This window comes from Xenopus tropicalis, chromosome 5, assembly GCF_000004195.4.
Source record: "Xenopus tropicalis strain Nigerian chromosome 5, UCB_Xtro_10.0, whole genome shotgun sequence".
Taxonomy (NCBI): domain Eukaryota; kingdom Metazoa; phylum Chordata; class Amphibia; order Anura; family Pipidae; genus Xenopus; species Xenopus tropicalis.
In genome coordinates, this window is record NC_030681.2 from 122985492 (window position 1) to 123008727 (window position 23236).

At 36.0% G+C, this 23236-nt stretch overlaps 1 protein-coding gene and 1 long non-coding RNA gene across 3 annotated transcripts in view; one reads left to right on the forward strand and one right to left on the reverse strand.

The window, feature by feature from the left end:
• clstn2 (calsyntenin 2) overlaps positions 1 to 23236 on the forward strand; it is a 438919-nt gene that overhangs the window by 325499 nt on the left and 90184 nt on the right. Inside the window, exons 5-7 of the mRNA XM_002941193.5 lie at positions 5095 to 5244; positions 14352 to 14537; positions 19998 to 20246. Of these exons, the coding sequence (XP_002941239.2) occupies positions 5095 to 5244; positions 14352 to 14537; positions 19998 to 20246 (585 nt within the window). The remainder of the gene's footprint in view (positions 1 to 5094; positions 5245 to 14351; positions 14538 to 19997; positions 20247 to 23236) is intronic.
• The window catches only part of LOC105945392, a 143649-nt gene that overhangs the window by 20025 nt on the left and 100388 nt on the right, over positions 1 to 23236 (reverse strand). The gene's annotated exons all lie outside the window — the stretch shown is intronic.

A 23236-nucleotide genomic window follows, 5' to 3' on the forward strand; every position in this document is an offset into this window, starting at 1 on the left:
GTTTTATCGTTGCAGTTGACTGTGAATTCTTCTATTGTTAAGCTATGGGTGAATAAGGTTCTTAAAAAGCATTTAAAATGGACTTTTCTTTGACATATTGTAGAAGCTGTTTATAACGCAGAACGAATATGAAATTGTTGATCAGCTGATTTTCTGCGCTGTTAAGGATAAGCTCCTGGCAGCTCACCCTCCAGTTTGCAAAGAATTGACTTCATCTGTTGTTGTGGCCATGTGAAAGTTAGATATGAAGCAGCTTAAAGGGAACCATTTTGCATTGATGGAAATATACTGTAGTGCAGTGTTTTTCAACCTTTTTTGGGCAAAGGCACACTTGTTTCATGAAAAAAATCACGAGGCACACCACCATTAGAAAATGTTAAAAAATTTAACTCTGTGCCCAGCAGCAGTGCCCCCCTAGTACATTGGTGCCAAGAGCAGTGCCCCCCTAGTACATTGGTGCCCAGCAGCAGTGCCCCCCTAGTACATTGGTGCCAAGAGCAATGCCCCCCTAGTACATTGGTGCCCTGCCTACGGCACACCAGGCAACATCTCGCGGCACACTAGTGTGCCGCGGAACAGTGGTTAAAAAACGCTGCTGTAGTGTGAATAAAATAAAATGGAAAGACACCTGCTTCCTTCGTGTTCAGCCCAAGCACAAACCATGACAAATAAACAATAAAAGGGAGGCCAAGAAGACTAATACTGTCAAGTAGTGATGAGTGAATCTGTTCCAATTTGCTGGAAACGGCAGGAAAATTCATGAAACGGCAAAAAAATCAGTGAGACGAGTTTGTCGCACAACTTTTTCATCACCCCGCACCTATTTTGCCGCGACCACGCCCAATTAGATGTGACAAATGTTTCCGAAGCGAATTTTCATGGAAGTTTCGCCTGTGGCGAAATATGGAAATTCGCTGCAAATCCTGCCTGCCGAAAAAACTCACTTAGCACTACTGTAAAGGCAATTTTAAAACAATGTGTTTTGGGATTCATAAGTCTGTAAAGGTGGCCATACACAGGCAGATTCCAGCCACCTTATGGACAGGGTCAGACTGGGACACCGGGAAAAATCCCGGTGGGCCCCGGCAGCCCAGTCCGACCCTTGCCGGCGCTCCCCCAACTGACTGTTCCTCCCCTGACTCGTTCAATTTATATGCGCTCGGGGAGGATGTCGGGTAGGGGCCCTGCAGGGGGGGGGGTTAGGGGGGCCCCAGGGGGGGTAGGGGACACGGCTGGCTGGGGCACCTGCAGGGCCCCTGGGGCGGGAGCCCCGGTGGGCCCTGCACCCCCCAGTCCGACCCTGCTTAAGGATGTGGCTCTGAGATAAGCACAGTCATGCAATTAGCACCCTGTTTTGCCTGTTCCCTCCATATTTTCAGTTGAAAGCAGATGTGCCTGGTTATTTACATTCTCTGCACTCCTGACTGACAAGAAAAATAACATTCAACAGATTTTGTTGCATTATTCTACAATAAGTCACCTGTTAGCTTCCTATAATGTATAATTTGTTTTTTTTTAAAAAACTGTGTACGCAATATTTTAATGAACAGCTTTCCACTTCTTTAAAAGAAAACGCACTGTGTTCTTGTTTTATTTAGTGAATAAATTTAGAAATTCTGGCTTTTCAACAACTGTATAAACAAATGCTTCATTTAAATTCTGTCGACAGTAGTATGAAAGCCTCTTACTACCATTTTTATTACAATTTGTCTAGTAGGGGCAATGTTTTATTGGAGTCGCTGATAATAGCAATGAGCAAATTTTTTCGCCAGGCATGGATTTGCAGTAAATTTCTAAATTTCGCCATTTGGCAAATTGTTTTGCCAAAGTTTTGGGAAAATACATTGCGTGGCAAAAAAAGTCTTGTCAAATTGGGCGCGGTTGCAGCTAATGGGCATAGCCACATCAAACTAGGCATGGTCTCTGCAAAATAGGTGTGGTAGCGTCAAAAAAGGCGCAGCCACGTAAAAAAAAAGTTGTGCATGATAACAGTGTGGCATGATACCCACGGTATGCACATTTTTCACTGTTTCAATAATTTTTTGGCACAGTGAAATGGAACAGATTTGCTCATCACTAGTTGATAAGTTTCCACTTTAAAAAAGTACAGCAGTTCCCACAAGTAGAAGAAGTGCGAATTTGCAGATACTGTGTAGAACAATGCAGAGGAACCAAAATATCATCTTGAACGATTGGGGTCTGAATTCAACTCAGCTACAAGTTATATCAATGGTCCTAACCATGTCAAGGCCCCTACAGATTTACCCTGTATGATGTTATTATTTAAACATAGATAAGTACCACAAATAGCCTGTTAGGGCTGATGCCCCACAGAGTGAGTTAGTTGCCCAAAACAGACCTCTTCGATTGCTTTCCACCAGCAACAATAAGAGTCACCAGTGGAAAGGCCTTTGCATCGCTTCGGTTTTCCGAAGTTGCGTACAGTTGCCTGTAGGAGGAAACTTTGCGCAACTTTAAAAAACTGAAGTGATGCGAAAGGCCTTCCACCAGCAATTCTTATAGTTGGCAATGGAAAGGCATTTTGCAGCGATAGCAAAAATCTATTGCGGGAACTTGCTCTGTAAGGCATCAGCCTAATATATCCTTATAAACAGTGCTTATTGATGTAACTTGTATCTCTTTTATAGGAACAATGTGGGCTATATTATTTTTTTTTTGTTTTGCATTGTTATTCTTTCTAAACATATCCTCCAAATAAAATCTACAGCATTTTTTTTCATTAAGGGAAATTATGTAAATATAAATTTATAGGTCAAAATCTAGGCTGCAGTGTTCATACAACTTAGTAAGCACATCCAGCTTTCCATCTATATAAAAACTGAGTAACAACTTACAGCACTGGGCACAAAGGGAGAGAAAATGACAGCAGCATTGGAGATATGTAAAAGGGTTCTGACAAGCGGCAATGAAATAATAGATAGATGTGGGAAACGGAAACTGGTAAGTGCAATTATTTGTGCTGATTATTATACTCTTAAGTGGCATAGCTGTCACCATCGCGACAACTGCCAGTGTGGCACTGTGAAGTAGGGATTAGCAAAGAATCAAGCAAAATAATAAGAATATTTGTGCTTTTCATCTTAATCCAGGAAAAGATCATCCATCTATTTAATTGTATGGCACTGCTGCTTTTCTATGAAGATGCCTTATATTAATAGTGGCAGGCTGGCACATGTATATGGGAGGTTTGCTGCTTAGAGAACTTGCACAGTTTCTTGTTTTCTTTGTAAACTGTCAGTACAACAACAGTAATTTATATCTACATAAAGTAAATCAGAATGCTGCCAGAATTATTATTACAATACTTAGTTCCATCACTGTAACTGGCAGGAGAATAAGTAATGTATCCTCATTAAGCACCAGTATACCACCGTCTCCCAAAAACCCCACCTGGTACAATACTGCCAGCCAGGTCTTTGAAATGAAACCTACATGTTTCCACAGGAAGAAGACCATTTAGAAAGAAAAAATTGCTTGTAAGAAATGTGTCTGCATCAGATCAGGATTTTCTGATATGATTATCATTGGATTTAATAACCCAAAATGACCATGAACCAGAATCACCACCACCCTGCCCAAATCTGCCATTGTTTCTTGTGGACGTAGGAACAGACAGATATTTTTAAAAATATAAATAATTTGTTTATAACTATGTAGGATATGGCCTTCCATAATTCTAAACTTTCTGAATAACAACTCCCATACCACATAATCGATTCCATATCCTGCCAACAAAATGGATAAAGCCAGCAAGCTAGCACTTAATTCCATGCACATAATTAACCCTGATGAGAATTCCCTGTTAGGCAACAGCATGCAGACATGCATAGCAAATACCTTGGGCTCTTGGAATAGTTTTCTGTACTGTTGTTTTTTTTTTTTTTTTACAGATGTTATTTATTTATTATGATATATTTATTATTAGATAGCGCTAACATATTTACCAGCACATTATAGAGATTCTTCATGATTAGTGATGGGTGAAACAATATGGCAGGCATGGAATCTCAGTGAATTTCCACGTTTCGCCATTGGCGGATTATTTCACAAAATGGACGAACAAATTCGGTGCACAACAAAAATTGTCACCCATTGCGCACGTAAAAAAAAATTATGTGCGTCAAAATAATTTCCACCGCTTCACGGATTTTTCTCTGAGGCAACACAGGGCAGATTCGCTTATCACTATTCATCATTTACATCAGTCCCTGCCCCAGTGGAGCTTACAATCTAAGGTCCCTATCACATTCACTATGGTCGGTTTTAGCAGGAGCCAATCAACCTGCCTGTATGGTTTTGGAGTCTGGCAGGAAACTGGAGTACTGTGAGGAAGGTCACACAGACTCTGAGAGAAAATACAAACTTCTTGCAGATAGAACTAAAGTTTAACTCAAATTCCCTCAGCAATTCATGGCATTAGTGCTACCCACTGAGCCCCCTACTATCTAGCAGCATATTATTGGTATTGTTTCATACTGCAGTAGAGATTCTTTATATTGTAACAAAGTTTTACTAAATTTTGGTTATCACAGAGAATTAAACTGATAGCTACAAAAATGTATCAAAATGTGCTAAAATGCATAATTTTTCAGTTTGTGCTTTTTTTGGTCAGAAACTACATCTATCTCATATAAGCACCGTTAATAAATAATAGCAATTAATTTACACTGATTTACAACATGTAAAGGTCAAGTGGAATCCGCCATAAAATGAATTACATATATTTGTGTATATTTTATTTTTTAAATTAACCTTTTTGGATTTGCAAAACCTTTGAAACATCTACCTCGTTGCTAGTGTAACAATATCTAACTTCCAGCCTGTGGTTTGCATTGCAGACTAAAAGATAATTAAAGATAATAGCACACAGACATATTCACTCACTAGAACATGAAGCAGCTTCTTGTGGGAAAGGCTATGTTTATCCTACACTGGTCGGAGTGCTGCCATGAACCGTTCCCTTGTGCTGTAATCAAGAATGAACATTGTAGAATATAGCTGAAAATGTGGCATGGACTGCAGTATATTTTTCTCTTTTAAATGTATTGATTCTGTGATCTTTTTATCTTTAAGGAAACATAAGGAACACAGAGAAACTGAGCTATGATAAGCAACACCAGTATGAAATTAAAGTCACTGCCTATGACTGCGGACAAAAGCATGCCACGGAGGATGTCACAGTTATCGTGGACATTAAGCCTGTCTGCAAACCTGGGTGGCAAGGTATGGATATTGCTTCATTCTCTTTTCCCACTGTGTGTGCAACCCGCTGCTCAGTGCCATCGCATTCCCAGGGCTTTTGCTTTGTGATAAAATTGTCTAAACAGCCTGTGTCTAGACCTTGTAGGCTGCCCTTTCTCATGGTAACATCACTTATGAAAAGAGCACGTTGTTGTTCTGTTGTTCACACAGGAAGTAGCACCAACTGAGAGGGCAAATGGAAAAGCCATAAGATAAGAGCAGTTATCAGACGAAGGCACTGGTATAAGATCTTAACACCTGTTATCCAGAAAACTCTCACAGAGCATTACTATTTCCTATTTACTATTTGTATACTATACAAAAATCAAGTGCAAAATATTGATAGCAGATCTTGTTGTATTTTTTAATGTTTTAAATGCCTTAAGGCATGGCATACTCTAGTAAGACTTCTTATTCTGAGAACGCCAGGTCTGAGCATTTTGAATAAAATATAGCTTACTTTATCACTGTTGTAAATTACTTTCTGTACTAACACCCTATTGACATCTCTTGGCAATCTATTTGTCACATGGCCAGACTCTAGGATGTTTATATGAGACTGTTGCCGTTCAATCACTTTACAAATAATGTATTGTGACACTGAGGTCTATAATAACACATTAACCCTGAGGGAACAAATAGTCATTTGCCCCATTAAAGTCAGTATACAGCAGTATGGGCATAAGATCACATTCCCTTTACATGATATTGTCATTACTCACAGCTGCTGCAAGTCCTTCATGGACATACCAATGCCACTATGTGAGCCCAGGATGCTTGGTCAGTAGTGATGGGCGAAATGTTTCGCCAGGCATGGATTCGCGGCGAATTTCCGCGTTTCGCCAGTGGCGGATTGTTTCACGAAACGGATGAAAAAATTCGCCGCGGAAAAATTCGCCGCACGTCCAAAAATTGTCGCCGGCGTCAAAAAAGAATTGTCGCAGGCGTCAAAAGAATAGCCGTGCGTCAAAAGAATAGCCGCTTGACAAAATAATAGCCGTGTGGGACGAAACAATAGCCGCGCGACAAAATAATAGCCGCGGGCGACGAAACAATAGCCGTGCGACTAAATAATAGCCGCGCGACAAAACAATAGCCGCGGGCGACGAAACAATAGCCGCGCGACAAAATAATAGCCGCGTGCAACGAAACAATAGCCCCTCGACAAAATAATAGCCGAGGGTGACGAAACAATAGCCGCGGGCGACGAAACAATAGCCGCGCGACAAAATAATAGCCGCGGGCGACAAATTTTTTTTGTCGCACGGCATTTTCGCCGTTTCGCGCATTTTTCGCCGTTTCGCGGATCTTTTTAAAGATTCGCGAATTTTTCGGCGAAGCGAAACGGAACAGATTCGCTCATCACTATTGGTCAGTCAAACAGGTTTGAAGACTTACCACTACCTGCTGAAACATCTCCACTTTAGGGTTAATTTTCCTTTATAAGGCTAATAAGCTCTTTTCCACTACCTAGATTTAACATTGTTTTAAAGAAACTTCAACAGGTACCTAGTTTTACTCTAACGACATTCTTTCACTAACCCCAAGTTCTAATTTTTACTGGTCCTCATACCAAGGTTGGGATGTGATTCTACATAACAAATATACAGTACACTAATATATACATATGTTACATATAACACAGGCAGTGGCAGATAGTGATGAGCGAATCTGTCCCATTTCACTTTGCTGGAGAATTTGGGAAATGGCAAAAAATCTGTGAAACTCAAATTTTTTGTCGCGCACATCTTTTTTTTTTTACGCGTGTCTATTTTTGTCACATGTGTATTTTTGCAGCGACTGCGACTTTTTTTGACGTGTGACAAATGTATTCACTGTGGATTTTCGCTGCAGTTTTGCAAAACAATTTGCCGATGGCGAAATGTGGAAATTCACTGTGAATCCATACCTGGCAAAAAAAGGCTCATTACTAGTGGCAGATTTATCAGGTTTTTTACATTTTTGTAAATTTTACTGCAAAACAAGGCTTTCTGGTAAATACATTTTTTTTTTGCTACAATTCACACAACATTTCTGCTACAAAAGTTGACAAATGTTACCCCTTAATCATACATATGTTAAAATGGGGTCCCACCAATAACTCCAGCCATATCTTGCTTTATGCAACGTGTGTGTATTTACTGTAGATATCTACATTTTATCATCCCTACATCAGCTCTTGATTGCTTAGCTTTTCTGTATTTTTTTATGCGTGTGAGGATATATGATTTTTAACTTGTTTTACATAACTGACTATTTTTAACACCCCCAAAAAAATAACCTTCAAGGGTCTATTTTTAAATATTTCAAGTTAAAACCGTATTTCAAAATACAATTGTAATAAACAAAGATGTTGAGGTACCTTCTTTACCATCTAATGGTAATGTGTATCATTATGAGGCATATATCTGCATAGTGGATTTCCATTTTACAGAAATGGAAGCCAGTGAATTGGCTGTTTCTCTGTGAGTTTTCCATATATCAGCGAGTCACATGAATTTAACAAGACTTTGCCAAGATAACCCATGCAATGTTCAAAGAAACAAGATGCTTAGGGAAACAAAATGAGATCTAAAAGACTGAAACACCATACACTGTTCTTTGTCCTTTGTTCTGAATGATCGTCTACAACACTGTAGGTATATTTTGTGTTGTCTCTCTTTCTAGAGAGTTTTTAAATGCCATGCTACTTTGTGACATACTGCAGACTTAAGGCAATTTGCTAAGCATTAAAGAGTCCCTGTCTTTAAAATAATTTCTCTTGAAAACCAAAGAAACTCAAAGGCAAAAATAAATAAAAGCCCTGAAAGTATGCATCTTCTTTCTGTTCCCGGAGCTTTTATTTCCAGAATCCTCTGATGTATTCTGGGTTTCATTCCTGCTGAGAAGGAATCAATTTTCTTTAAAGCAGAAATAGGAATCCTACCGTATCTTGGCATAGCTGACCTGCTCGCATTACTAGCATCAGTACATAGCTAATTTCTGAGCCACATCATCTCACTTCAGTATTTAATAGTTTGTTTGCCTACTGTAATACACAATTATTTGTTGGAAGTCAAAGGTAATGTTTTTAGTACAGGTATAGGATGTATTATCCAGAATATCTGGGACCCAGGGTTTCCCGATGAGGGATCTTTAAATAATTTGGATCTCTGTACCTTATGTTTGCTTAAAATCATTTAAACATTAAATGATTTAATTAAATATATTCAATTGGACTGTTTTGACACCAATATGGTTTTCCGGATTAGAAATCTTTCTGTAATTTGGATCTCCATAACTTATATCTACTAAAAAATCATTTAAATATTGAATAAACCCAATAGGATTGTTTTGCCTCCAATAAGGATTAATTGTATCTTAGTTGGGATCAAGTACAAGGAACTGTTTAATTATTACAGGGGAAAAACAAAGCATATTTAAACATTAGAATTATTTGATTAAAATGGAGTCTATGGAAGATGGCCTTTTCGTAATTCTGAACTTTCTGGATAACGGGTTTCCGGATAAGGGATCCCATATCTGTACTGTCTTATTAATAGGAAAATAGGAAATCGTTTTTTTTTTTCAATTATTCACTTAAAACTCAATGGGAGATGTTCTTCATGTAACTTGTAATTTGGACTTTTCTGATTAATGGGTTTTTGTATACTGTGACATCTCTAACTGAGGATGACATTACAGTCCTTTCTTCCACTATACATGCCTTTTCTTTCTGTCTTTTTTATCCTCTTTCAGTCCCATTGACAAAAGGAGCACACTACATGGTTTTAAGGGAAACCGTATACTAAAAGAAATTGACCTAGAAAATCATATTTCTTTCCTTATGAGATTTGCAGTGTTTAATAGGCAGTTCAGTTTTAACTGATTCTCTGATTTACTTTAATGATGAGGCAATGATATAACATTTATGTTAACTTATCCTGTATAAAGCCACTGATAGCAAAACTGTTTTTTTTGGGGGGGGGGTTGGGGTGGAATTTAATTATTTTAATAGATTTTAGGCATAATTTAGTATTGTGATAGCTCCAAAGATTGTAGTCGAAGACAGGAAGTGCAAAGAAGTCAATGTGCCACAGAGCAGCGCTTCAATGCCATTATTTACTACTCTGCCTAGCAGGTAGGGGAAACGTATGATAAATTATGGTTACCCACAAAAAGAAATTATAAGCACATTTTAATGTAAAATCTGCTGTGATATAACAGAAAAAGGTACTGTAAAACACACTTATACAAATATATTATATTATACCACATATTCACCAGGCGGTGTAAAGTATTGTTATTTTCCCCTTTATTTCTTGGATTAGTGCTTGGATTTATTTTAAGGTGAATAAAAAGAAAGTGGAAATAACAGGGTGGTTATCATAATGCAATTATGATAAGGCCATATAAATGACTCAGAAGAGAAATAAAACATGATCTGCAAGCTCTGGAGAAGCTCCAATTATGTTTAATTATTGCTTTAATTTAGGAACAGTTATACTGAATTCAAGAATAAATTGCTTCTGCTGGGTGGCTGCCCCACTCTAGTAATCTCATAAAGTCAGATTAATTCTTATATATCCCCTTTTGCTCCTTTTATTTACTTAGTTTCTGTTTAGTTTTCCTGGTTTTTATAAAGTAGAAAGATACGTATACATCTTCCTGGACCTGTATTATTCTAGCACAAAACAGTCTGGTAGGAATTTATCCGAGTACTAGAATTGGGAACAGGTCTCTGGTGGTTAGGCACAGACTGGGAAACATAATAGAAACCACACAGACCCAATATAAGCAAGAGGTAGATATAAAGCCAGGAGGAAATAGGATCAAGGTGTGAAAGAATTAAAAAGGATGTAAATTGTTAAAAGCCCCAGGCCAATCAAACAGGGAACTGAATAAAATCACCACAGGTTTCAGCCTCATAAAACTAATGATGGGAGAAATGGGAATGATCAATAGAGATGTGGTTTGAATTTAATTACGGTAAAAAAAGAGATTATTTAAGAAGGCTGCAAAGAAGCAAATATGACACTTTCAGGAATTTGGAATATACGTGGTGGCAGTTGGAGAGACACTACTAAACTGTATTGAGACTTTTACTTCTAGTTCTATCATTTATTGGAATCCAGTTTAATAAAACCCAGGGGTTCTATTAAACATGGAACATGGTTAGCACTTTGCTTGGTTAATAAAGCAGTGTTTTGGCTACACTGAATCCTATCCATGGAGAGAGTTGCAGCTAAGCAGGGCCACTAAGATTACAGTGGGCTCAAGGCAAAGTATGCCGGGGTGCCCTTGTGGCATCCTAAAGAAATTTGTGGCAATACTACCCTAAGCAGCAGTGGAACATAATGAAATAAGACAGGCAAGACTGAAGCAGACTTCTAGATCTTCTGTCTGCACAGACCAAAGCAGGAACTAGATGCAACAGCCATGGGAATGGGTAACTGCAATCACAAAATGGGGGCACATGAGCTATAAGTAAAAAAAAAAAAAAGCAGCCCCTGCAAAATTTCAGTCTATGATTTAAACATTCCAAGGAATGGCTTGGCACATTATACAGTATCTCTAAAACATAACTTACTCTTTTTGCAGTTGTTGCCCCATTTTGTCTTTGCAGTACTCCCATTAGCCTCCTTAACACACACCAATTAGCAATGCTATGAAGACTGTATAAATTAAACCACAAAAATCACAGTGTCACACAAATTTCTCTTGGTGGATCTAACAGAGGCCTATACTGGATGTTTATTGGAGTGAGATTTTTTTGTACTCCGCTAATAAAATCTGTAGGCTCTGTTGGACCCATAAGGAATGTGTGCTTCCATTCTTTTATTCTATAGGGAAGCACATGGAGATTCTTTCAGTAAATGTTACAACATGGGCAACAAACTATTGTTTTGGGTTAACTATAATATTAAGCCCTAGGCAACATCCAAAATTTCTTCCAGAATCAAGTGTTATAAGAATTTTTCTTAACTTTTGTAGCAATTAATCTGTAATCTTTTCTTAGAGACCACAAAGCTGTATGGCTTTTATTTTGGTTGAGAAGAATCCTTATAAGCAATTATTTTAAAAAGTACAGTATATATTTTCTTTGCTTCATCTTTACAGTGCCTTGTGTGTGCATTTTCTAGGGCTAAGAATGAATATAACTCTAATGTATGCTTCTTGTCAACAAGCGGTATCATGTGGTGCCCATGTCTTTACAAGTATGGATTGCACTGCACCTCTATTAAAGGCATTACATACCTAATATTATATATAGAAAATGCATGCAAGTAGGCACTCACGTTTATCCAAGTCAAAGTATGCCTGGGTGCAGTATAATACAAAATGTAGCACAGTCCAAATTAGATGCCGCACTCACAGGACTTAATAGAAATAAAAAAAATATTTATTTGATGTAAACACGTCAAACTAATGTTTCGGCCGTATCCACAGCCTTTGAGAAAGGCTGTGGATACGGCTGAAACGTTAGTTTTTAACGTGTTTCCATCAAATAAATATTTTCTTTATTTCTATTAAGTCCTGTGAGTGTGGCATCTAATTTGGACTGTGCAATATTATATATATATAAATTGTATAGAGTAAACTCTGCCAGACTTAATTGTACCCTTATCTTAGTGAGCCCTTGGAATGTCCCTTTTCAGTTAGTGGTTAACACTATCTTAATAAGGCTTATATTAGACATACAGTATATCAAATAGGTAAACTAAAGTACTTTTAACTCATTGTTCTTTACTGACTAGCACTAGAAATAAAAATATAGATACTTTTATCTATAATTTCTTGATTAAAAACAATAATCAACAAATGTTGAACACAATAGAAACAATGCAAATGTTGTAAATGTAAATGTTGAACACAGATGAATAATGCCTTAAGAAATGACATCTTTAGAAAAAAAGAATATTTTATCAGCTCATGATTATATGTACTTTATCACATTTTCTGCTTTAAATTTCTAAATACCTCAGCCCTTTTAAAGCAAACAGTTGTTTGTTCTCTCCCAGTCGCCGATGAGTTTTTACTCAGCTGTGAAAAGCAATTAGATCATGCGCCTATGTTCACATTCGTTCAATTTCTAGGTTGGCATTTATAGAACATAGTGATTTAAAGTCACAGAAAACTAACTGGGACACTAACTTTTTCTCTGCACAGCATCTGTGCAAAAAAAGTAAATGCACTATTTAACGACAGCTCCAAAATATTACTGTAGACTCAAAAAGAAAACTAACTGCAGTTTAAAGGGAACATACTCTACAACTTTGTTAAATAATTATCAATATACTGTATACAGTATATATAGACATCCTTTTTTGTTGTTTCCTAAAGGTCCCATCTAGATATACCATATTTATCTTTTACTGCACAAACCCCCCAAATGAGCCTGATTAATGCCAAATTAATGCTAACTGGCATCTTCTGGAACACCCAATGGTTGCAAAAAGCAATCAAGTCAAATAAGCACCACTTTATTTTCTCCTTACGATTATTCTATGATAAGCTCCCTCTCTCATTCAAGCTCATTCTATATTGCTTCTAATTGCTTTTAGAACTTCAACCCGCTTTCTAGTTCTGTGTATCCTAATGGCCATTCAATATAGCATGGCAGTCGTATCAGCCAATTAAGATGCTAAGTTTCAGACTAAGTAAAGCCATGTTTTTTTTTCTGTTTTTATTAAGAAACATTTATGGAGATGAGAAATCATGTCTTGTTTTAATTTGCCCAAAGATGTTCTTGCTAAATATAAATTCCAACTTTGCATCTCAACTCTCAGACTTCTCTTCAGCTTTCAAATTAGTTTTGATTACAGAATCAAAAACCGAAACAACCTAAGGGATACAAATCAAGCTTCAGAAAATGCAAGAGAGAGACGGAATGGGAAATATATACACCCCACTGCTGATGGGTGACTCGATAAATGAGTTCTAACAAGATTAGTCAGGGTTTCCCTGAGGAAAATGAAAACTCATTTTACCTCCCACGCTCAGTCAGCATCTAAGCAAGAAGTGAACCTAAAGCAATTAGCGAATGCAACATAAAATAAGTACACTTTGCTTTCAAATTGGTTATTAAGATTATTTGTTTCACAGACAGGAAACTTTCTAAATTAAGACCAAAAAAAAAAAAAAAGATGAAGTCTTTATCAGATCATTATGGGGTCAGTGCTTCTAGCCAAATCTCCTCCTTCTGCCATAGATTTTCAGAGTAGCACTTACTTATCATTCACTGGTGTGTAAATAAGTATTTTGGTAAGCGTCTGCTGGACAGTATATTCATGCTATCTACATACTAAACATTTATGAAAATGTGTGTGTGTTAAACCAATAGGCAAAAAGTATGTTCTGCACAAGCCCTATTCATTAAAGTTACTGTATGTTGAACAAGGGGGTATACTGCCCCAATAAATGAATACAGTTTGTGCTGAACAAACCTTTTGTTTGTTTTAATTAAGAAATGTGGTCAATAGAGTTTAATTATATTTTTCTAACGGATCTATGAAAAACGACAGAGGACAAGGAAATATGGATAACTCTTTATTATACTACATTCCTGTGAAACCTCCGGCCTAAAGTTATACTGCAAACATGCCCTATGTACCTTTTATCATTGCTTATTTCTCTGTATGATGTTCAATTTCATTATTGAAAAACAATGAACGAAAATATCAAAAATGACTATACATTTATATGCAATTCTGACATTGAATCTAAAGTCACAATTTAATTGTGATCAAAGCATAATCAGCAGTCCACTGAGAAATCCTCTGTATGATTAAAGCCATCCCATCCCCAGGCTCTGATATAAGGAGCAGAAATTTGATTGTGACTTTAATTTTGATTTCAGATGTTGGCTTGGAAATAACAAAAACAGAAGTATATTCAGTATTAGCCCTATTACTTAAACTGATGTTAAAAAAGGGGTATACTGCAGTATAAGTGGGTGCCACAAGTGTATCCAAGTTACAGAATCTGTGGCTAATTTAATATTTAATATATATTTTATATTATTACATAGTAGTGTAAGACTGGAAACTTCTCACTAGCACTCAGCATACCAGATTTCTTACCTCATATTTTTTCTATTTTCTTTTCAGACTGGGATAAACGCATTGAATACAACCCTGGTTCTGGGAGTATTGCCTTGCTTCCTACTGTTAGGCTAGAAACTTGTGATGGGCCTGTATCCTTCATCCGAACGAGTATTGAGCTTCAGACAAATCATATTGGGAAAGGCTGCGACCGTGAAACTTACTCTGATGCATCACTGAAGGCATTATGTGGTATGTTCATGAAATATAACTGATACTGTAACTATAACTCTGTGAGGTGATTTATGCTTTTAGTAATAATACACCATGTTATAAGATGATGGACAGGATAGACCAAAACTATTCGACTAAAGCTATTACTCCAAACTTATAAGGCCAAGCCTTCCCAATAAAAAAACTGTCTTATGTATGTATATCTTTATTTATAAAGCGCTACTTATGTACGCAGCGCTGTACAGTAGAATACATTAATACAAACAGGGGGTATTAAGATAATAATAGATAAATACAAAGTATAACAATAAATACAGATAGATAAATACAGTTGCAATAAGTTAAGAGTCAAAGACACAAGAGGATGGAGGTCCCTGCCCCGTAGAGCTTACAATCTATATGGGTCTTATATAATGTAAGTATAAAAATATAAACTTTTCAGTCTATTGGAATCTTTACCAAACAAATATTGCACCCTCCTCTCTTGTCCCTTGAGCCTTAAAATGTAAGTTTAATGAAAAGATAACTGTAGGCAAATAATTACTCAATTTTAGTAATGCTTTTTTACTCATAGTGACAAAAATACAGAAAGCTACTGTATTTTAAAAAATAGCCAATAAAAATCTCATTTTACAATCATTTCCAAGCTCTCATCTATTATCCTGTATGATAGATTTCTCTTGCTATTCCATATTCATAGGTTGACCTATTCTACAGGATCTAAGCAACTTAGTGCTACATTATTCCTGCTTTTAATTGCTTAGAATAGGCCCATCTAGAAATTAATAATAAGAAAAATTTTCACGGATTTACAGAGAAATTCTGCATTTTGTGAATTGTTTCATGAAACTTCCGCAAAATTTCACAGCGGAAATTAATAAAATATTAATTTGAAGGTGAAAACCCCTGTTAAAGTTTTCTTCTGTATATGAAAGAGAGAAAGGCAATATATGGTTCTAACTATGAACCAAGACTGCCTTTGTAGTGTAATAATTATTTACGTATCCAGGGTAAGGTTACACTCCAAGAATCACAACCTCAGCCCCTCTTGCATATTACATATCTGTCAGTTCTTGGTTTCTTTGTGTATCTCCAGTTTTCTTCATATGGGATGAATCCTTAAGTGCAGCCCATATGGTTTTGACTTGTAACTGGCCTTTCTTGTCTTGTCAGTCCTTTTTCTATTGTGCATTCAGTGTTGCTGAACCCCTGTCATACAAGTCACATGTTCCAGAGACATACAATAGCTACCACCAGTGTACGTTAGTATTGTTTTAGTGAATTCACTTTCGTACATAACCCTTTTGATTCAGTTAATTGAGAAAACTTCACTCCACAAATATCCAACCTATTAATGTCCAATTCTTGTTAAAGTATCCTGCTCCCCCTTAGCCTGCCTTCTATGTTGGAGGATGGTGGGAACTGTAGCAATAAAACAAGGGCATGTCTTTAGTGAAAATCCATTTCTGTACCCAAATACAACATTATTAAATAGTAAAAACGTCCTTGCTAAAGATCCCATATATTCCTGCTCTGTTCCAATTCTTCCAATTCTTCCAATGCTACAGCTCTGTAGCAGGACAATCCCAAAATGGTATCTGTTTTAAGGTGGCCATACACATTACAATTACAGTCTTTGCCATGACCACTGGTCGCAGGAAAGATTGTTCATCTGCTCCACTTAGTTTAAGAGCTGAATCGTCAGATATGCAGGTAAAAACAAAGGGATTCTTACCCCTATATGACGATTCAGCATTAACATTTACCTTCAAAGGCACCCGATCAAAATTTTCAGCCCAGCCTGATCAACGAGGTGACTGATATCCAAGGCTTTTACCACCATACATGATAATATTGGTGACTTTATAGTCATAGATACATTAGTCATTCAGTCACAATGGTCACAGATTATATTTTACTTATTTCTACTCTTTCTACAATTTGAAAAAAACTGGTCATATTTTTCTGATAAATTTATAACAGCATTCTCTGATAAGTGTGGACAGGTTCTGTGTTTGAATTTATCAGAATGGACAAGATTTCCATTTAAATTACATTCTCTTTCAATTATGACTTTATTTGATCACGAATGTGAGAAAACTAGATTGAAGTAGGCATGTTTCCTTGTAAAAGGTGGCCTAATGTTATAAATATCTGAACTCTTTCCAACAAGAACATAATTGAGACTCAAAGTGACAACTTTTCAGCCGAGCTTTCATGGCTTCACTAATATTTTTTCTCTGTTCTATAAAATGACCTTCTTTATATTGGACTTCAGTATTACAGTACCTGCTTTGCAAATGATGCTGTATGGGAGATTGGTTGTATTACCTAGTCTACAAGAAATCCATTGGGAATATACAGTTTTGTCATGGTGTTAGGACAGCTTTAATGAAAATATAGAGAATTAAGTTGGGCAATGGGCATGGGTATATAAAATGACATCTCAACAGCAAATGCCCAGTGTGTTTAGAAAAGATCCTATCATTCCCCTGGGACAAAATGTCTTACTACTGTGCCATTTTTTTGGTAACTGTGAACTGAATGAGCTACTGTCCTTCGAGTCTTTCTTTAAGGTATGAATCTATATTAATCAATAGACATTGTGGTTTCAAGTGTAGCCTCCATATATAATGATTATAGATGCATTTATATTGAATAGGTTTATATTGATTGGATTAAAAAGCATGTAAGGTCCAGAAATTAAGTTTCATAAAGGAATTGCAAATCCTGCAGTACCTGAATGGAACTTGAATGTAGATTCTTGAACAGCTAATTTTGTTGCTATTTCCAGCATCTTTAGTTGTGTCATTGTAAAATCTGCAAGGTGTGTGGGTAAATTCCCTTTGATTTGCCTACAAACATCCTAGAAGTTTATTTTGCAGGACATATCCAACTAGATAGCAGTGTATACATAAAAGCCCTACTTGGCATGCATATTTCATACAAGAAACCTTAGAGTTCCTTTGAGAAAGTGCATTTATTCTTAGCTGGCTTCACTTCACTCATCCAGGCTTGTGACCAATTAAAGTGCAAGTCTGGGTCTCTGAAACTGACACCAATGAGTGTTTCTCCAAAGTGCTTTAGTTAGATTCCCCAAACTTCTTTTAGGGATCCAACATCACTTGTCTTAAAGGAAAAGCAAGATACACATAGGAATTATCTCTGTGTTAAATTATAAGTTGTAGCTGTTCTACATTTTAGCCCTTGCACTTATTGCCTGTAATAGAAGGTATTGGAACTATTAACATTTATTTATCCTACACATTTGATTTATATTGGTAATCCGAAATATATGTGTTGTATTCTAAAAATATATGGTTGAGTTAACAGGACAGTTGCCACAAATAACAGTCTGTTCGGAGGAAACAAATACAAATAATGTAGAAATATGGTTTGAATAAATCAAGTTTCTTTCATGACTGGCTCTTCACAGTTTCCTTTGTTATTCTGTATTCCAGCAATGCTGCAATTTTTAAAGTTTCCACAAATGTAATATACAAAAGATATTTAGCTGTTTTCCATTTAAATCACCAAAAGCAATTTGCCTTATACACTTTACTTTGTTTTTATAGGTTTTACTCATTTTTTTTATCCTTTGCATTTAAGCAATGGAGAGTAGTCATGATTTTCCAATTTGAGAAAATGTTGGCGGCGCATAAAAGTCTAAAATACATCATAAAGTAACACAGATATCTCTAATGCACGAAAGCATAAAAAATAATGAAAGACAAAATAAAAGGGAGTGCATCTGTTTACAGTGTTAGGCATTCTACCAGATATTGTGCAACGGAGTAATTTCAATTACAGCTCTGTTTTAAACATGGACGCCTGGTGTCAAGAGCAAGGATATGCTAATGCATTATATGCTTCTAAATATAAAAGTAATGTTAATTGTTATCTTTTGTGCTGCTTCCCCAAAAACCTGTAATTACTGTAGCTCCAGCCATTCCATTCCATTCAGATGCTGTACAGACATATCTACCTTTCACTCTTTTTCTCAAGTACCATTGAATGGTTCTCTCTTCAATCCTCTGCTCTCCTCACACCACTCTACATCACATACATAGGAAATTAGATTAGACCTCTCTCCATCTCTACTATATGAAGTCACAGATTGCGTTTCTGCTGCCTCTTCAATGTCATGGAACCACCTAAAACATAGACTCTTCAAAATCAAAGTAAATATTACTTCACCACTACCCTCCCCAGTTAATCAGGTTTCATACAAAGTTAATGTGTTATTTATTTTATTTATACATACATACAAACTTTATGCCAGTTACACCCCTCATTGAAACCCTTGCCAAGTCCTGTCACCTGTTTGTGCAACTTTGCCACAAATACTTATCTTAGAAACAACTAAAAAACTTATACCATATTACTGCAACTTATTCCTTATGGGCATTCCACTCCCACTTTAAAGACTATCAGCAAACTATTTCACTTATCTTACCAACCACTATTAGGTTTTTTCCCTATACAATCCTTTCACTGGCTCCCAATTTCCTTTCAAATTAAATTCACTCTCAATACTCACTTTCCAAGCTTTTAATGTTTAAATGCTTCCCTGTATTTCTTTTATGCTTTCTACATTATGCTTTTAGCTTTCACATCACCTACACATCCTGTATTCTTATATTGCTTCTGCTTTGCCCTGACCTTAACTTCCAGACTCTTCCTTTACCTCCAAATCTTAAAATACTGCCTATAAACCTGTCGATTTAAAGAAACCTATTTGATTCAGCCTGATTTATCAGTAGTCAATATATCATAAAAAATTCTGTCATATTTTCACCATTTGTTCCAAATCCATTTAATTTTAAATCACAGTTCTTTGTCTTGTTAAGTCCCCTGTTTGTTATACTACTGTTCCTGCACAATCTGTTGGTGTTGTATGAATAAATGAAAATGATATAGAGAGGACAATTTAATCATCTATATAAAGCAAAAAGAAGAATGTAGATATCAAACACTTGTTAAACAGATTAAACTATAATATCATTAACTGAATTGCAGAGATTTGAAAAGGATAGATCTCTCAGATATTAAGTCAATGCAGATGCATTAATTGTATTATTTAAAATGCAGTAATATTTTCCATATTGTGTTCCATAGAAAATGGAGATGAGAGAGACATTAAAAAAAAGATATGATATAAAATCAAATCAAATATAACTCAATAAAAGCTGTTCTTTTTTATTTGATGAGTTGAGTTATAAGATTTTGCTATGTGATCTTATTAAAATAATAGAAGGAACTCGTCACACATCTGCAGCAATACAATGAAAGTGAAGAATAAACTTTTTTGGGGGCCTTTGAATTTCAGGACTTCATCTTTCATGTTATAGGGCTGCTTAAGCTCTGGTTGGTACAGTCAGTTCAGTAGGCATATGGCATTTCTAGCCAAATTATTTAGTTCTCCAATCTTTTCAAGATTTGCAGTTGATTAAAAATGTGCCAAATATTCATTTCTAGGAGCCTCTTCTGGTGCCATTGACTTACTCCCATCACCCAGTGCTTCAACTAACTGGACAGCTGGTCTTATCATGGACAACAGTGGTATGATCTTTAAATTTGATGGCAAGCAAGGAGTAAAGATACCAGATGCAATTCTACCGAAGAATCTAACTGACCAGTTCACGATCACAATGTGGATGAAACATGGTCCAAGTCCTGGATTAAGAGCTGAAAAAGAGACCATCCTGTGCAACTCTGATAAAACAGGTAATTTACAAGCATGTAATAGATTTTAAGAATAGTTTGTTTTATTTTTTATTTAATATTTTTTTACATTAGTCTGCCTTTTTTTTTTTACAATTTTTTTTTTATCAAGTAGGAACATGATTGCTGTCCATGATGTATTTTATTAAAGGAGAAGGAAAGGTAAAAACTAAGTAAGCTTTATCAGAAAGGCCTATGTAAATACAAGCCATAAGCACTCACAGAAATGATGCACTGAGTCCTCCATCAAAAGAAACACAGGATTTCCTGTCTCCTTTTTTGTAAACATGTTCTTAGGGTATCTGACTTCCTCTCTCAGAAAAATCCTTCATTCCTGGGGCCACAGTCTGCACAGTTCTCTTCTCTCTCCCATCTCCTGCTCCCTCTTCCCACAAGAATTCATAAAACTCACTCCCCCCACCCTTAGGAATATGTAATCTGAGCTATAGGCTAGAGCTGCAAGCAGAAAGCTACACAGACCAAGCTAAAATGGTAGCTGCAATCTTAAACAAACAGGGAACAACAAGGGAAAGTTTCTAGGGCTGTTTACTGAGGTATGGCAATGTTTTCTGCAGAATAAATATAGCATTCTAGGTGGCACTAATGTGGCGAATCTATTGGCAGTAAAATGCCAAAATTACTTTACTTTTCCTTTAAGATATTGATTTGAAGAGCTATTGAAATTACTTTTTTTGCTATTGGGATATTACTTAAAAAGTTTATTTTAATAAGGAATAACCCACTAAGTAGGGAAGTGGAGACAGATAGTTGCTCTTCTCACGAATGGCCTTTTAATAAAGTGGGTAATGACAATGCCTAACTAAATTTGCAATATATTTAAGTAAAATGGAGTAATAATATGACTTTTGGTAAGTACGGTAACTACGCAAGTTTCTATCCTTATTACTTACCTGCCAAAACATTTCACAGAATTGTGTCACAATTCTATGCGGGAAAGCAATTGTCACCTTCCTTTAGCAAATCAATTGTTGTGCAGCTCCTGACTTAAAATAGCATAAATACCATAAACTTTAATCATTAGGAACTTAAAAATGACAGCAGACTGTTGTCTCTAAACAGCTTTTTTTAAGTAGTGGAAAATAAGTGCTTCTTAGTAGATTTTATAGGACGTTAATCCATTTAATTAAGCATAATTGATTAATTCTGTTTTCAGGATGGATATTTTTTCTAAAACATCGTACCTTTGGGTATACTGTTAATTATGTTAAAACTGCTGAGATACTGTTAAGTATCTCTACAAAACACTTTATCTAATGCGACAAAAGAGTAGGTAAAGACATTTATTTTGAATGACTTTATAGCAGATATTTTTGGTGCATTAAAGTCTTCCTGTAACTATAACAGGGTAATTATTTTGCATTCATCTATATCTGATCTTTTTTTAATATGCATAGAGGAAACTGCATTTCTAAAATGTATTTTATATTATTTTCTGTTTCTAATATGGGCATAAAGGGTATCTGAATGCCAAGAATGAATCAGATACTGTGCTAGTTCTACAAGAAGTAGGCTATAAGTTTAGTTTTGAAGAGGTTAAAGAAAATTTCCTTATGAAGGAATTTGTTGCTGGATTTCCAGAAGATAGGTTGAAGTGGGGAATGGAAATGGATGTGGGCAATATAAAAGGTGTTGGCGAGAGATGATTTTGGAACTTATCTTTTGCTTTATGGAAAACATAATAAAACCATAATGAAGGTTATAACAGTTGAAAATTATTCTTTCAATGGTGAGAACAGGAGAATGCTAGGATCAGAGTATGAAGTAGACTAAAGAGGAGAGAAGTAAAACTTATTATAAGTTCCACTGCTCAATGTGAGAGTATACATGTCTTTGTCGTTTCTTGAGAGTTTTTCATGAATGTTTTTGTAGAGAGAAAGGGGCTTCTTTTTGCAATATGTTTAACAAAAAAAAATGAGAAATCTGTTTATGCATTTTGTTCTGTTGCAAGAAAAAAACTTGAGAAAATACCAATTCACTCTAACACATATGGCAACAATTTATTAGCAACTGAAATGAGTAGGATGAGCTTTTGGAGGAAATACATTTGATTTAGCTTTAGTTTTAGATAACATTAATTCATCTAGGAGAACATACCCAGGATTTCTTGTCTCTTTTTTTGACTACTGCTTCCCCCCTCCCATAAGAATGTATAAGAACTCACTTCCCACACCCTTAGGAATGTGTGATCTGAGCTACCAATGGCTATAGCTGCAGCAGGAAGCTACCAAGACCAAGCTAAAATGGCAGCTGCTAACAGAGGGAGCTTTTAGGGCTCTTTACTCAGGTATAGTAAAGCTTTCTGCTGAATAAATATAACATTCTAGGTGGCACTAATGTGGTGAATCTATTGGCTGTCAAATGCTAAAATGACTTTCATTCACAATAAGAGGTGCATAAGTCTGTTAAATGGAAAAATGTTGATTTAGGCATTTGATTTTTTAAAGGAGAAGTAAAGGTAAAAACTAAGTAAGCTTTATCAGAAATGTCTATGTAAATACAGCCATTAGCATAGACCCATAGACTCCATTATAGCAAATGATTCTAATTTTTAAAAATGATTTCCTTTTTCTCTGTAATAATAAAACAGTACCTTGTACTTGATCCCAACTAAGATATAAGATATATATCTATAACTAAGATATAATTAATCCTTATTGGAGGCAAAACAATCCTATTGGGTTTATTCAATATTTAAATGATTTTTAGCAGACTTAAGTTATGGAGATCCAAATTACGGAAAGATTCCTTATCCGGAAAACCCCAGGTCCCAAGCATTCTGGATAACAGGTCCCATACCTGTATAAGTATTTTGATCAAAATAAATTCTCACTTTATTATTTGTCATTCACATGGGTGATAGGGGTTTCCAACATTGTGTAAGGGTCAGTTGTTCTGCTGAAGGGAGGTTGATATCTGTTAGGGCCATTGAACATGTGGCATTATGACTTGAACCACCATGAAGCTGCCATAGC